The sequence below is a fragment of the Suncus etruscus genome, chromosome 7, assembly GCF_024139225.1.
Source record: "Suncus etruscus isolate mSunEtr1 chromosome 7, mSunEtr1.pri.cur, whole genome shotgun sequence".
NCBI lineage: Eukaryota > Metazoa > Chordata > Mammalia > Eulipotyphla > Soricidae > Suncus > Suncus etruscus.
The window spans coordinates 13,413,470-13,430,336 of NC_064854.1; the positions used below are offsets into that span (position 1 = coordinate 13,413,470).

The 16,867-nt window shown below is 39.7% G+C and overlaps 1 protein-coding gene and 1 long non-coding RNA gene across 5 annotated transcripts in view; one reads left to right on the forward strand and one right to left on the reverse strand.

Annotated features, from left to right (window-relative positions):
* The window catches only part of LOC126013249 (arylacetamide deacetylase-like), a 184,390-nt gene that overhangs the window by 14,321 nt on the left and 153,202 nt on the right, over positions 1–16,867 (reverse strand). Inside the window, exon 1 of one of the 4 annotated variants that reach the window (XM_049776266.1) lies at positions 1,281–1,615. The exons of the other annotated variants lie outside the window; for them this stretch is intronic. Coding sequence (XP_049632223.1) covers positions 1,281–1,418 — 138 coding nt within the window. The 5' untranslated portion in view covers positions 1,419–1,615. Of the gene's footprint in view, positions 1–1,280; positions 1,616–16,867 lie in introns of those variants that run through there. 4 annotated transcript variants of the gene reach the window in all.
* LOC126013276 (uncharacterized) overlaps positions 1–16,867 on the forward strand; it is a 234,190-nt gene that overhangs the window by 13,936 nt on the left and 203,387 nt on the right. The window lies entirely within an intron of this gene.

Below are 16,867 nucleotides of genomic sequence, written 5' to 3' on the forward strand. Positions count from 1 at the left end.
AAAAGAGCAGGTTTTTTTTTTGTTTTTTTTTTTTATAAATGTGGTAAGAAGTAGGAGAGTAATTTATAACCTTAGACTTAGTTACATTAGAGCAAGGTAGCCTTTCCAAGGAAGGAGGATTCTTTATAGACACCATTCCAGAGCTGGAAAAGAACAGCAAAAAGAGGGAACATCTCCCCATGATCAGTGGTTACTCTAAGGCTTGAATCCAGACCTTCTCTACTTTTATGCAGAGAGCTCTGGTTAAGGGTATTAACTATGAACCGCATATTTATTTCCACTGTGCAGCTCCTGAAACATTCCTAAACTCCAAAATTTATCTTCTCCCTAACTGTCCTTCTACTCTGTCCCTGGCTCTGCCACCCTGCATGAATCTTATATCTCTTGCCCTACATAAAAATTGTTAGAATAGAATAAAGTATCTCTGGTCATCAGCCTGGGACTTGTTCTTTCCATGTCATAAACTGGGGATCATAGGTCAAACGCATGGAGCAGGGGAGAGAATTTCATAAGTTGATCATTGCTTGTCAACTGGATCAATATAGTTTTCCCTGGAACCTATTTACAGTGTGCAGACTGCAATGTCAGCCAGGTCTATTTTCTACAGCCTGTGTTGCTAAACCTGTTTCCCCACAATTCACTGATTCCGAGTGCCCAGTGTCCTTTCGGTGTTTTCACAAATTTTGAGAGAGGTGCCCTGAAGAGAAGACAACAGAAGGTGTGGGGCCAAGGGCACCAATGCTACCTTAGGGCCAAGGTCTGAGATTGGTTTCCATGACCAGTGCCTCCCAGGTCTTCTCTTCCCCCTCAGCAGCTCTGCCTGACCTGAGCACCATCTATTTCCCATCTCCCTTTATTTTTCTCAGCCAGTATGTTTAGAAATGTGTCTGTTAAGTAGCCTGTTCCTGAATGAGTATCAGAACAGAGTAGTCCATTACTCAAATTTATCTGGCTGGGACCTAGCATTCCCCAGGAGACTTTCTTCTTTCTTGGTAGCACACCATCTTTTAATATTGACAATCAAAACTCCTGCACTACTTTCATGGTCTTTCTGCAAGTTTGCTTTAAAGAAGTTAAAATTATGGTTTTCAAATCAGTTGGCAATCCTTAGGAGTACATTTTTCAGGCTTGAGAGATAGTCCAGTTGGTGGGGTTTTTGCTTTGCACGCGGCCACCCAGGTTCAATTCCTGGCATCCATATATTCCCTCAAGAGCAGGAGAAACAATTTTACTAAAACATTAAACTGTTATGTATTACAAATCATAAATTCTCCACTTACCAAATTTAATGCAGTCTTCAGACTTGCTCCCATGAACATCAGTGCCCAGGGCTGCTCGGAGTTCGCTGGCAGGGGTGTGTACAGATACCAGGCACCAAGAACCCCCACAATCAGGAACAAAAACACGTTTCTGCCCATGATAATACCTATTCTCCTTAGCAAGACAGCAGATGCACTTTGGAAAAGGCAATAAACTGAATTTTCACCCAGCTACATTGGCCAGTCCTTCAAGTTACCTAACTTTCAGATTCCAAAGACACTGCCCAGCCTGTTGTTTCATTGGCTGTCATTCCAGAAATGATTACACTTAGAACAAGTACAAAGGAACAATTCTATAGAGCAAAACTTTCTGGCACAAGTGCCAAATTCTCTGGCTGTATTAGGTTGCTAGGTAGTCAATAAATAAACATTTGTTGCACAATGACACAGGGCAAAATACTCATGAGGAAATAGACAGAATGGAAGTATACTGAAGGTGGTGTATTTTTCAAACGACAAGCCTCAAAGTGAGAAAGAGATGACGGATAGTACAAAATAGCTGTGAAAGCTTTCATAAGCCAGTGGGTTTGGTTACTCACTTTTATGTCACTTTCACTGCCTTCCACTAATGACATTCTCCAATGAATCATGCTAATCTCAAGAGAATGGCACAGCAATCATGCAGACAGCTAGCAGTTCTTGATCACCTGTCAATAACCCATATTTTAGTGTATTAAAATTCACATTTTATTCTCAACGGCATTCTATAAGAGACAAAAAGAGGCCGAAAGAAGCCCAGAAAATTGTTACAGCTTTTCAGACTGGCCCTGTGGCTGGCATCCCAGGCTTATTCTCATCTCTAATGTCCACACATACTTTGCCAAAAGCACAGAAAGTGGAGCAGTAAAGTTGGAGACATGCCCTGTTCGCTCATTTTCTCTGTTTCTCTCTGTTTTGCTCTGTTTCTCTCAGACCCTCTCCTAGTAGAGGACACTGGACATTGCTGACCTATGGGGCCAACAGATGCCTGCATCATAGCCAGGCACAAATGGAAGGTCTCAGGTCCAGGAAGCATTCCTGAAGAGGTAAGACCCACACACGATGCTGTACTCCTCTGTGAGTTGAGGGTGGTTATTCACCAAGTTTTGATGGTTTGTGTGTGTGTGTGTGTGTGTGTGTGTGTGTGTGTGTGTGTGTGTGTGTGTGAAGCAAAATGGTTTTAACTGAGCAGAATTTAATTTAAAAGATATAAAGAAACAGAGAGAAAATACATGTTTAAGAGAGCACAGGCTTCTCCACAGTGGAAAAAGTAAAGGAAGAACTGGAGCTCGGAGAGCCAGTGAGCCAGTCTTGTTTATTTGGAATCTGAGGTCCCGGGAGGAGGGCTTTGCCCAGAGGAACAAAATTGTTGTTAGTGAAGAAGTTAGTGAAAGAATTAGGCTGGTTCCTGTTCTGCACTCCAAAGTCTAGGATCCAAGTGCCATATTTCTGTTAAATACCTGTATTTCATTAATTAAGGTAACCTGGCTAACATGACTGCATATATTTTAGGGTTACAATTTCACATGTCTTTATAAGCTTCTACATCTCAGCAACTATCAAAATCTAATCTTCTAAATACTAAAATAATAAACAATAGATTTTTTTGCCTGACAATTTTAAAAAGTGTTAAAGCTAAAACCTTTTCTTCTTATAGTAAAATATAGAATACATTTAATATTTGGTTCACTTTTAGTTCTCTGGAGTATACATGGATTAAAAACATTTACATTGCATAATAATTATCAACATATTCTTCAAAAAAAATTTTTAACCTTAAGACTTATTTATTTCTTTTTTTATTGAATATATTTTTTATTTAAGTAACATGATCATATTTGGGTTACAGTCATAACCAGAACACCCCCCCTTCACCAGTGCATCATTACCCCCTCCCCCCTTCCCATCCCCTACCTGTACTCGAGACAGGCATTCTACTACAGTAATTTGTTTTTAAGTTCAGTAAGTTGTATTTTTTTTCCTTAATGGATAAGAGTAAAAAAATATAGTAAAGGTGTGATAGTGGCAATCGCCAATGTTTGCATAGGTCCAGAAAAATGGAGAAAATGGAAAAAAAAAGTCCTTGACTTGATTACAAAAAGGCCTCACCCCAGAAGTTTATTGGCATAAGACAAACTCTGGGTTCCAGGCATACCAATCTATCCAACTCCAGTCAATCTCAAGGTCCCAGTGAAACTTTTGCACACTTTAGCTATAGTTGGTATCAGACTTTTATATTTAAAGACTCTGGATTCTGTGCATTTCTTTCATCGATGTCAGGCTGATGTGGAGCATCCTCTAGTTTCAGCATATCATTAAATGCAGAGTGATCTGCCCTGCATGCAGACTGTTGCTGAGTCACCTGGGTATTGGGAGTACTCTTTGGAGTAAATCAATGCCAAAGCTGTGGTAGGTCTTCTCTGGTAGAGGCTTGGATCCTGGGAGTGTTAAAGACACTTGTGGTTGTTTCCATAGTTCAGGTGTGTGTGGGCGATGCCCATTCTTCTGAGGCCTGAGCCAAATCATTATGCCAATGTTCAGGGTAAAAGGCCTAATTACATTACCAAATTTGTGTTTCCATCTCTATTAGATAAAAACTTGTTTGCATATGTATTATTTTCCCATTTTAATGTGCCTATGCAAAAGAGAAGCAATGCCACAAGTTATTGTTGGTGCATCTGGGGCCAACGAATAAAGTCTATTTCCCGTAACTTGGTATAAACGTGAAATCTATACAGAGTTACTCTTCTACCAGTATTGCTTATGAATCAGATCTTACAGGGGGAAAATCAAACAATCAAATAACTAATCTAGTGGGCAAAATTGTCACTATATGAGGATATTTGCAAAAAAGTTATAGATGTAAGGGAATACATCTGAGATATACAAAAGAGATGCATGTGACCCTATTATGTTTTAAAAAGAAAAAAAAAGAAAGAAAACAAGGGTATTTGAAGACAACAGTTGATAGTTGAGTTTGAGACATGTTTTGCAGCATTACAAAACCCTATATTGTCCTTGAAGTAGGGGTTATGTTGAAGCTGATTCCGGTATCATGCAACAGTCCATAGTTTGATGGGGGCATGAGGGGCCACCAAGCATGGGTCAACAGGCGTGTTGATTGTAGTTGTTTGTATAGGCATGAGCTGAGGACCGAGAGGGTGTCATTCAATGAGGAGCTGGATGGTGGTGTTGGAGCAGAAGGTCAGTCTTGGTGTCTACCCAATCAGGAACTGAGGATAAGGAAGGTTGAATAAGGGGAAGATAATGGTTCAGGGTTTGGGTATGAGGAGGTAGGAGAGAAAAAGGGGTGAGGGGAGAGGTAATACATAAAAGACTAGACAATAAAGGTCAATTTGAGTGTTTTATCAGAATCTTGGGCATCCTGATTCTATTCCTCGGAACAGTCTAGTATCAGGAATGTTTTTGGATAATGCTTAAAAATAGTATTACTAGCAAAAAACAACAGGGGGTTGAATATACATAAGGGAGGGGTTTCCCTCCTCCTCCTGCCCCCCAGGGCCCGACTTGCCAGGGCCGGCCATGAAGACTTGCCTGGTGTGGGGGGTGGTCCCAGTCTCCTGGACCAAGTGTTCAACCCAGGAGATCTGTGGCCCGCTGCCCGACCAGCGACCCTAACATACCAGAAAAACAGAGGGACGGCTTTCCAGGCATGTGCGCTCTGCTGGGTCCAACTGCGAGCTCCCTCTCCAGTTTGAGAATTGAATGGGAGGGGTTTCCCTCCTCTGCCTGCCCCCCAGGGCCCGACTTGCCAGGGCCGGCCATGAAGACCCACCTGGCGTGGGGGGGGGGGGTCCCAGTCACCTGGACCAAGTGTTCAGCCCAGAAGATCTGTCTATTCTTCAAAAATTTATCAACCTTCTAAACTAAGATCTATATTCATTAAGCAAAAAAGCTTTTCAGGAAGCTCAAGGTTCAGCTTTCTACAAGTATCTGACCAGGACCAGAAGGACTGGGGCAGGTCTATGTCCAATACAGGGTCCCAGGGTCCCATGTCATCAGTAAACCTGGCCCCTGCGATTCAAAGCCAGCATCCTTGGTCACATGATAGATGATACATTCTGTGTGTCATAAAACAAAATGCTGCATGTATATATTATATAGAAAATCTTACTTGGGTTCCAGCCACAGGATATATAAAATATACACACACAATATATATGCATATATACATATATATATACAATATAAATACAATAATACCAATTACATATATAATCATAATGATAAAATGTTAGTGATTAACTATTTAGAAGACCTAAAATATTTATCTTGGGGCCGGAGAGATAGCATGGAGGTAAGGCGTTTGCCTTTCATGCAGGAGGTCATCGGTTCGAATCCCGGCATCCCATATGGTCCCCTGTGCCTGCCAGGGGCAATTTCTGAGCCTGGAGCCAGGAATAACCCCTGAGCACTGCCGGGTGTGACCCAAAAAAAAAAAAAATATTTATCTTATATGTAGTTAGCCCTTCATTTATTTATTCTAGAGTCTTGTATATATCTATTTTGTATTTTGAGATATAAACTAAAATCATGCTGTTGAATTTGGTTAGGTATTTTATCCAAGAAAAAATTATTAGTGCTACTGGGCATCCTTTCATAGTTACAATTTGAACGGAAAAATATTCTTGTGCTTCATTATTCGCAATGATCTTAACTGTTGTATTTGGACTTTTATCCCTTATTGTGATAACACATGTTTATTAATTATTAAATCCATATAAATTGGAAACAGCTAGTAAGTTTATTATGTTTCTTTCTTTTTTTTTTTTTTTTGTTTGTTTGGTTTTGGGCCACACCCGGCGGTGCTCAGGGGTTACTCCTGGCTGTCTACTCAGAAATAGCTCCTGGCAGGCTCGGGGGACCGTATGGGACACCGGTATTCGAACCAACCACCTTAGGTCCTGGATCGGCTGCTTGCAAGGCAAACGCTGCTGTGCTATCTCTCCGGGCCCTATTATGTTTCTTTCAAATCTCATGATTTGCTCATTGGATTCAACCAAGAAAAAGGAGAGTGGAATAGAGAAGAGGAGAGGGAGGGAAAGAGGGAATATTAAAGAGAAACTGATCGGGAGCTAATCAGAAAAAGGCAGGCAGCAGGTCTGTTATCAGCATTAGTTTCTAAGATAAAAGTGCAAATGGGTAAAAGGTAGGGTACATGGTCTAAAGACAAGCACCTGGTTCCCCATGCAGGTTCCTCATTCAAACTCACAGAAAAAGTATGTTTCTTTGTAACTTCCTTTTGAAAATCATTCACATAAAGAAAACATGCATTTTTATTAAAAGAAATAGTGAAGTTCTTAAAATAAGGTCTTCTAGGCCAGGACCTAAATTTCAAATAAACATTCATTGAATGCTCTTGTGGAGAAAAATACCATGGAGAAAATATTTTGTCACTGAAGACAAAGTTTTAATTCAGAGGATCAAACACAGAGAGTCACAGGCATGCTCTTTTCCCTATGTTGGGTTTAGGCCACACCCAATGATATGCCAGGAATTGGGGGACCCTTCAGGGTGTCATGGGTGAAACTTGGGTTGCCTGCATGTATTGCCAGAGCTTATTCCTGTATTCTCTTGATCCAGGTCTGTTCTTGGGAACTTTCAAAGGCTTTTCAAAGATCAAAGCTTTTCAGAGTTCAAAGGTCAGATGCAAGTTGCTTTTAGAAGCTCAACTTTGTACCCTGTATCCCTCTTAGTCCAAAGGGGAAGCATAGGCTTCCCCAAGCCAGCACCTAACCCTCTGGGGTGCACAAAGGAAAGGTTGCCCATGTCCAGTTGCATTTCTAATGCATATTAAACATTCCTATAAAATGCCACAAGCTATGGCAGGAAGAGTGGTTGAGTGGTTTCGATTCTGAGCGGATTTCTCCAATAATCTTGGATCCAAAAATCAGTTACAGAGATGAGAGCAGAAATAACAGAAGGGTCTGCTGTGTGTGTGGTGCTCACCTCTGTCCTGGTTGTCTTGAAGAAAAAAAAAAACACAAAACCATATACAGTACTGAGTCAATTCAGGAAATGTCCCAGACACATTGTCATTATAGCTGGAACATCACACATAGAAAGTAAGGAATGGGGGTTGGATAAATAGTGGGGAGGTAAGACATTTGCCTTGCATGCAGAAGGACATTGTTTTGAATCCCTACAGCTCATATGGTCCCCGGAGCCTGCAGAGAGCTATTTCTGAGCATAGAGCCAGGAGTTAGCCCTGAGCGATGCTGTGTGTGACCAAAACAAGTAAACAAACAAAAAATACTAAAAAGTAAGGCATGGACCTGAGTCCTGAAGGTGGGATTTGCTGGGCCTGAAGAAGGACTGAGTTCTGTCCAAAGGACATAACGTGTAAAGAAAAGCTGCGATTTTTTTTCTGCAGTCACAGGGTGTTAGAAAGAACCACTCTAAAACACTCCACCACTCCTCTGCTAGAGGACTGCCCATAGGACACAGAGTATAAGGAAGAACCCAAGGTCTGCCCTGATAACACATGGTTTAAGGAAGATAATAAGGTCTATCCACAGTACATGGGGATTTAAGGAACTTTTCTGAGGTCATGCCCAGACTAGAGGTTGAAAGGAATTGTCTAAGCACTGATGTCAAGAGACTTTAAAATGGCAGTTACAAGCGATATGAATAAGAATAAAACCTCAGAAACAATTTTTTACTATCCATACAAATAGAATAGTCATCTGAAAGGGGGGCTTTCTGTGTATGTGCCATAGAGCCTTCATATACTGCTGACTTTAAAGAAAAAGGACAGTTCACTAATGATAAAAAAAACAAAAACAAAAAGACCTCTCAATAGATATCAACCTTATTCCCTATAAATATTACCATTTTTGAAAGGAGACATTTTCAGATATGATTAATTTATTCCCCTTAAAAATAAGGCTTCTTTGTTTGGGCCTCCTTGCAAACAGAGAGGAGAAGAACATGTGAAGATGGAGCACTGAGATTTAAACCATGTCAACTGGCTACAGGGAATGTTAGCATCAGGCAGAAGAAGCCATTTCCATTTAGAGTTTGCAGAGAGACTGCAATGACTACCTGCTGCACTGCTATAGATCTTGATACTGCTTTAGCTCTTAACTTCTGAGCCCAGAAAATGTGAGCAAAATATTTATAGTGTTTGAGTCCAAAGCCTTTATGACAAGGCATTCAAATAGCCACAGACACCTTGCTACCTTTCTCCTTTATTTTCTCTCCTCTCACTTGCTGCTTTAAGTACCATGACTGTCTACAATTCACCTTCTCTAACATGCCAGTAAACAATCTTAGCTCTCAATCTTTGGCTTTGATTTTTTTAAAATATTGAAGTCCCACTTAAGTACAATTTTCTCTACATAAAGTAGTAATAGATAGAATTATGTATACTTTATGTATACATTATCTGGGTGTCTGAATAATAATTACCACAAATACATCAGCTTTATAGTTGATTCAACATCTTTCTTAGACACAAAAATTTCATTTTTGTTAGGAGAGAAAAAGAAAATCAGTCCTTACAGCTCACTGTATGATGACCATATATTTGCTAACATGTATTTATAAATTCTTATCCAGACACTTAACATACAAATCCTTTTTCCTGAGAACTAGATGAAGAGGGAGCAGAAGCGTCATTAAAGATAAATCTTCATAGAAATCACGTTCAAGATGGGCATTAGCCACTGAAACACCAATATTCTGAAATCTTGAGATGTGCATAAATCCATCATCTCTAAGGATGTCATACTAGCAGGTAAGGGCAAAGGAGGTGGGCAAATTCTTTAACTGAAAATCATTGGCCAAGAAAGGTGATGCTCTGATGTCAGTAAATGATGAAAGTGAGAACTTTGATTTCCCCCAGAACTGGTTGAGTATAAATAAAACCATTTTGGTACTTTTGTTGATAAGACCATGTTCCAGTTCATCGACTCGAACAGGTGTATAGATTTGATAGGCATAGTCTGTTTTTATTTCATTATGTCAAAAAGTCCATTATCTTTACTAAAATATAAACTAATGTATTTTATCCCTTGGTCCCTTGTCAGAAAAATGCCATGTTCATTTTTTTGATGAGAAGATAAAATAAAAATCCACTATCTGTGAGGGTAAAGTAAATGCTGTTTCTTGATTTTATGTTTTATCTGAGGATCATTCTGTATCTGAAAAAAAAATCTCAGAACATTGTTGTGCAAGCTATCTTGAGATAAAAATCTATGTAAATTTCCATACAATGTTCACAATACTTATTTTTAATTTTTTTTACAAGTTTATCATAGTTGTAATTAATTAACACGTGACAGTGAATTAGGACCTTTCCCATCTTCAGTGTTGACCTCTCTCTGCCACAGTTCCCATCATGCAACCCGTACCTCCACACTTAGCCCCCTAGACTACTAGGGTAGCAGGCCCATTTGGTGTATAGCTTGTGTAGTTTGAAATTCTTAATTCTACTCTCATTGACATTGGTTTGGGTATTTAGGCCTGACCATTTTTTAATTTACTTTCTATGCTCCTGGGGCCATTTGGCTCCTGGGTCCCATTTAACCTTTTATTCTTTTTTTCTTTTCTCAGTTTATATGGGAGACAGAACCAGTTGATTCATGTTCTATAGTTCTGTAAAAAAGAAAGTGGGGGCCTCTATCTAGAAGCTATAAGTATAAATAAAATTGAAAGAAAGGAAAAGAGAAGAAAAAATGGGTGTGTGGCAGATGTGGCAAGCAAGTGTTTTGTTTGTTTTTCTTACTTCCTTCTCTTTTTGCATACATGCAGTAAACATTGGGGGAATTAAAAAGAAAATTTCTGTGGCCTAAGATAGAGGGTGTCCCTACCCTTGAAACATCTGTCATGAGACTGACTATAGGCTCCAGGCATGTAAGTTGTCAAACATCAAGGTCTGTCTTTGTGGTCCCAGGAAAAGTTCTATTCAGTGGCAGTTGTCAGAATCATTCTTCTATTATTATAGATCTTGGCTTTTACACAGATCCTAGAGCAAAGCCTGGCATAAAATCTTTCTTTGTGGTCCCAGAGGAAACATTCTGCTCATTCCAGGTTGTTGCAGTCAGTCTTCCTTCATTAGTGATTTTTGGCTTTTGCACAGATCTTATGATGGAGGGTCTTCTGATTTCATCTCACCTTTAGGTGGTGAGGCAGGGAAATCTGCCATTTGATTAAATTGTTGTTACTTCCTTGTCATCATGGTGTCATATGAATCTACTCAGGTGCAAAGTGGTGAAACAGTAGTAAATTTTCACAATACTTATAATGTAAGTACCATGAAATATGTTAAGCTCATTTTAGCAGTTATTGTTTAAGAGGCTTGGTTTCTGTAACAGAAAAATAAACATATAATGTAAAATAAACTGATATATAATATACAGAATAGTTAAGAAAGCATTTCTTAAACATCTCCACTAAGGCTACCATGTCTGTTCCCTGCCAATTTCATGAAACCACTATGTTCTTTATGTAAACCAAGCCATGAAAAATCATGGGTACATACAACATGTAGCTAAATGTTGCTAAACTTGGAAGGAGTGGGGGCCAATTAAGACCCTACAGCAGCCACAACTGCTGCACCTATCACCCACAATCACCACTTTGACAATGTCCCTGCTTCATCACTTCTTTATAGCTCTAATCAGAAACACCAAAACAACCAAAACTTTAGATATGCCAGGATTTTAGATATCACCAGAACATAATGGAGTGAATATAGGCACTCTACTCCTGCCTTCTTGTATTTCTGGAAGCCCTGACAGCTGAAAACAGCCCCACAAATTCCAAGTATCAGTAATAATTCTTCAAATTTCTGGACCACAATTGCTGGACAACTTCATTTTTGTTTTTGTTTTGTTTTTTGGGTCACACCTGGCAGCGCTCAGGGGTTACTCCTGGCTACACGCTCAGAAATAGCTCCTGGCAGGCTTGGGGGACCATATGAGATGCCGGGATTCTAACCACCGTCCTTCTGCATGCAAGGCAAACACCTTACCTCTATGCTATCTCTCCAGCCCCTCAATTTTGCTTAATACTGTCATCCCCATATGAACACAACAATTTAGATGCAATGTTTCTCTGAAGTCCCCTAATATTCGAAAAAAAAAATAAAGTAACAGAATGGTCAACTATCAACAAGAGCTTACTAAAATTATGACAATGACTTAATGACCTCATTAGAAATAAAATTATATTCACCAATTTTTTGTTACTATACTCTTTTATCTACTTTTTTCTTTTCTTTTCTTTTTTTAATAAATAATTTCTCTTCCTCTCACCTAAAAACAAATCTATTATGATTAGTTAATTCAACTGTACCAAGTAATACATGTTCTTTAAATGAAGTGAATCATTAAATCTTTACAATGGTTTGGGGAATATTGCCATTTTAATGATGTTAGCCATCCCAACCCATGAACAATGTATATACCTCCATTTCCTTGTGTCCTTGTTTATTTATTGAAACAGGTCTTTGTAGTTTTCTTTGTATAGGTCTTTCACCTCTTCAGTTATGTTGACTCCAAGGTATTTGAACTTGTGTGGCAGTAACATGAATGAGATTGTCTTTTTAATGACCATTTCTTCTCTATCATTATTTGTATCTAAGAAAGCCATTGATTTTTGTGTTTTAATTTTGTAGACTGCCACTTTGCTATATGAACATATTGGTTCTAGAGCCTTTTGTTAGAGTCTTTAGGGTTTTCTAAATATAGTACCGTGTCATCCGCAAACAGTGATAGTTTGACTTTTTTCTTTAGTATCTGGATGTCTTTTTCTTGCCTAATTGCTAAGGCAAGAACTTCCAGCACATGTTAAATAGGAGTGGTGAGAGGAGGCAGCTTTGTCTTGTACCAGATTTTAGAGGAAAGACTTTTAATTTATCCCATTGAGAATAATATTTTCCATTGGCTTGTGGTAGATGGTCTTGACTATATTGAGAATAGTTCCTTCCACTCCCATCTTACTGAGAGTTTTTATCATTAATAGGTGTTGGAACTTATCGAATGCTTTCTCTGCCTACTGATATGATCATATATTTTTTATTTTTCCTTTGTTGATATGGTGTATTCTGATGATTGATTTACATATGTAAATCATCCTTGCTATCCTGAAATGAAACCTACTTGGTCATGGTGCATGACCTTCTTGATGAGGCATTGGATCCTATTTGCCAGGTTTTTGTTGAGGATCTTTGCATCTGTGTTCATTGGGGATATTTGTGTGTTGTTTTCTTTTTTTTTTTTTTTCTTCTTTCTTTTTGCAGCATCTGTGATAGGTTTGGGTATCAGGGTGATGTTAGCTTCATTAAAAACTATTTAGAAGTTGTTTCTGTTTCTTCACTTTCCCAAAAGAGCCTGAAAAGGATTGATAGTAGTTCTCTTGAAAGGTTTGAAAGAATTTGTTAGTGAATTCATTTGGGCCTGGGCTTTTGTTTTTGGGAAAACTTTTGATTACTATTTTAACTTCCTCCATAGTATTGTTTCTGTTTATACATGCTAGATCATCCTGGTTCAACTGTGGAAGATTGTAAAAGTCCAAGAATTTATCTATTTCTTTCAGATTCTCATGTTTTGTGGCATAGAGTTTTTCAAAAGAAGTCTCTGATTATCTTTGAATCTCTGTAGTATCTGCAGTGATCTACCATTGTTTATTTCTAATATAGTTTATTAAGTTTCTCACTCCCTTTATTTGTGAATTTTGCTAGTAGTTTATCAATCTTGTTTATTTTTTCAAAGAACCAACTTTTGCTTTTGTTGATCTTTCAAATTGTTTTGTTTTTTGAATTTCAACTTATTAATTTCTGCTCTAAGTTTTATTATTTCCTTCGACCTACCTATTTTTGGTTCATTTTGTTAATCATTTTCTAATTTTATAAGCTGTGTCATTAAGCTATTTATGTAAGCCCCTTCTTCCTTCCTGATGTGTGCTTGCAAAGCTATAAATTTTTCTCTTGTACTGCTTTTGCTGTATCTCACAAATTCTGATAATTTGTGTCTTTATTTACATTTGTTTCCAGGAATTGATTGATTTCCTTTTGATATCATGTATGAACCACTGGTTGTATAATTTCCAGGTTTTAAATTTTTTCTCCTGTGTCCCTTTGTAATTCACTTTTAATTTCAGTACATTGTGATCTGAGAAGGTAGCCAGTACAATTTTTATTTTATATCCTTTTGATTTCATGGAGGTATGTTTTATAGACCAGCATGCGTTCTATTCTGGAGAATAACACATGTGCATTGGAGAAGAATGTGTATCCAGTTTTCTGGGGTGGAATGCCATATATATATATACATATACAAATGTCACCAGATGTGGCCCCAAAACCAAACAACAACAAAAAGTCCACTTTCTTTTATTTCTTCTTTTTTTGGTTGTTGTTTGGTTTTTGGGCCACACCTGGTGACATATGTATATGTATATATATGTGGCACTCCACCCCCAGAAAAAAAATCCTTTTTGTTGTTGTTGTTTGGTTTTTGGGCCACACCTGGTGACACTCAGGTGTCCTGGCTTGAGGGACCATATGGGATGTTGAGGATTGATCCCAGGTTGGTCCTGGGTTAGCCGTGTGCAAGGCAAACTCTCTACCACTATGTACTATGGCTCCAGAGCTACATTCTCTTTCTTAATAATCAAGGGATGTGTACACCAGGAAGACATCACACTCCTGAACATAAATTCACACAAAAAGGAGCTAGCAAGATACCTCAAATAACTGCTGATATACTTAAAGAAAGCTAGCAGTAGCAACACAATAATATTGAGAGAATACAACACCACTCTGTCACCTGGTGAATAGATCAACCAGGACAAAACTTAACAAGGATATACTTATCTTTGAAAGAAAAAGTGCAAGAGAGTGGCTTAGTAGATATATAGGGCTTTTTATTCCCAGAAAGCTGGATGTATTACTGCCACAATCTAAAAAATTTGTCAGAAGGCCCACTGAGAGGTCCTTCCTCAGTACAGGCGGCTGACCAAACTTTCCTGATAGTAAGGGTAATATTTCTTATGATTAGTTATGAACATTTATTTGGCCTAAATACAAATCTCCCTTATTCTTTATTAAGAATATATATATTCTATTTGTCTTTATATATCTATATATTTGAGCATTTACTTCTAAATATAAGGATTAATACAGGCAAATATAGCCTTTATTAAATTTCTCTTTACCTGGAAAAATCAGCACCAAAATATTCTTAAAAACAACTTTAATCCTCATAGTCTTTTAAAGGGCCCTGTAGCTTTAATCCACTTTGGTCAAAATAAAAATTATTTTAAAAAAATAAACAGATGAGGGCCGGAGAGATAGCATGGAGGTAAGGCATTTGCCTTGCATGCAGAAAGATGGTGGTTTGAATCCCAGCATCCCATATGGTCCCCTGAGCCTGCCAGGAGCATTCCTGAGCATAGAGCCAGGAGTAACCCCTGAGCACTGCTGGGTGTGGCCCAAAAAAACAAAAGAAAAAATATAAACAGATGAACAGAATGTATGATTTAGGAAATCTATTAGGGATTCTGAGTGACTTACTAATTAATTTTTACCTCAGATTTAACAACCAAAGTTTGGCCTGGATGAAGCAATGTATTGTTAAGAAAACTTTTACCGGGAGCCGGGAGTCTAGCAGGAGGAGGTTTGGCAGGCCCCCGCCATGCTGGAGGTCTGCTTGACCAGGCCTAGTGGGGGTGCGGGACCTGGGTAACCCCAGCACCCCTCTACTGCCTTGCTCCAGATCTCCAGGGCTTTCCCGGGCCACATGCCTGGGCAAGCCGGTGAGTTGGGTCCCTTGGTAGAGCTTGAAGGAACCCTAGGCCTTCCCCCATTATCCATTCAGCTCCTTAGGGAGGGTCTGGGTGGGGCTCTGAACTTCTGGCCTCCTGGCTTCTTGAAGGATCTCTCCTTTCTTGGAGCCGGGAGTCTAGCAGGAGGAGGTTTGGCAGGCCCCCCGCCATGCTGGAGGTCTGCTTGACCAGGCCTAGTGGGGGTGCAGGACCTGGGTAACCCCAGCACCCCTCTACCGCCTTGCTCCAGATCTCCAGGGCTTTCCCGGGCCACATGCCTGGGCAAGCCGGTGAGTTGGGTCCCTTGGTAGAGCTTGAAGGAACCCTAGGCCTTCCCCCATTATCCATTCAGCTCCTTAGGGAGGGTCTGGGTGGGGCTCTGAACTTCTGGCCTCCTGGCTTCTTGAAGGATCTCTCCTTTCTTGGAGCCGGGAGTCTAGCAGGAGGAGGTTTGGCAGGCCCCCGCCATGCTGGAGGTCTGCTTGACCAGGCCTAGTGGGGGTGCAGGACCTGGGTAACCCCAGCACCCCTCTACCGCCTTGCTCCAGATCTCCAGGGCTTTCCCGGGCCACATGCCTGGGCAAGCCGGTGAGTTGGATCCCTTGGTGGAGCTTGAAGGAACCCTAGGCCTTCCTCCATTATCCATTCAGCTCCTTAGGGAGGGTCTGGGTGGGGCTCTGAACTTCTGGCCTCCTGGCTTCTTGAAGGATCTCTCCTTTCTTGGAGCCCGGAGTCTAGCAGGAGGAGGTGTGGCAGGCCCCTGCCATGCCGGAGGTTAATAGTACTCACACAAGAAACATTAATAGTACTCACACAAGAAACATTAATAGTACTCACTCAAGAAACATTAATAGTACTCACTATCATTGAATTATATTTTATGTATGCAGAATGTCCATTTTTTACTCTGCCCCTTTGCATACTCCTTCATAAGTTCATATTTCTCTTTAACTTCTTTAATTCCTATCGTCATTACTCCTCATTTACCCTTTCTAACTTAAGTACTGTAGAGTCCTAAGTCACAGACCAAAGTGGTGCCCTGGAGTTAACACCCACCCAACTATTTTAAAAGGCATATAAAAGACACTTATATGTTTTCAACATTTTATGGGTGTTTTCTTTGACTTCTATAAACTTTTGCTGAATATTTTCTTATACAGTGACGATTCCCCCCCCCCATGTTTTTTTCATCTTCTTTTGTGAACTGCTCAATATGGAATTTGGTGTGAAAGAATCCCTCAGTTTAATACTTATGTTTGAACCAAGTCATGGGTCTTGTTGGAAATATTCTTACGCCCCCATATATCTGATAGCACCATGTGGCTTTATTTCTTGTTTGCTTAGGCACACTAAAATGGGAAAATACTATACATACCAATAGGTTCTTATCTAATAGAGATCTGAACACACAAATCTTGTAGTGCAGTGAGACCTTACTCCCTGAATATTGACATAAAGACCAGGCACAGGCCTCAGAAGAATGGGCATTCTCCATTCACCCCTTGATCTACAGAAGACATTTACAAAACTTCCAAGGTTGTATATAACATCACCTGGTGGCATTCCTGTACCAGGAAAGACCCTACAGCTGCTCTGACATCTATCTACTCAAAAGAAACACCCCTTAACACTGAGAAGACAACAAGAACAATGACCTGCTTAATGGATAGGGCTTGCTGTATTGCCCCTTAATTGTGATGTTTGTCTATAGCATCACCTGGAAGCAATCCTCTACCACGGAAGACCCTACCACTGCTCAGACATCGTCCTGCTCAAAA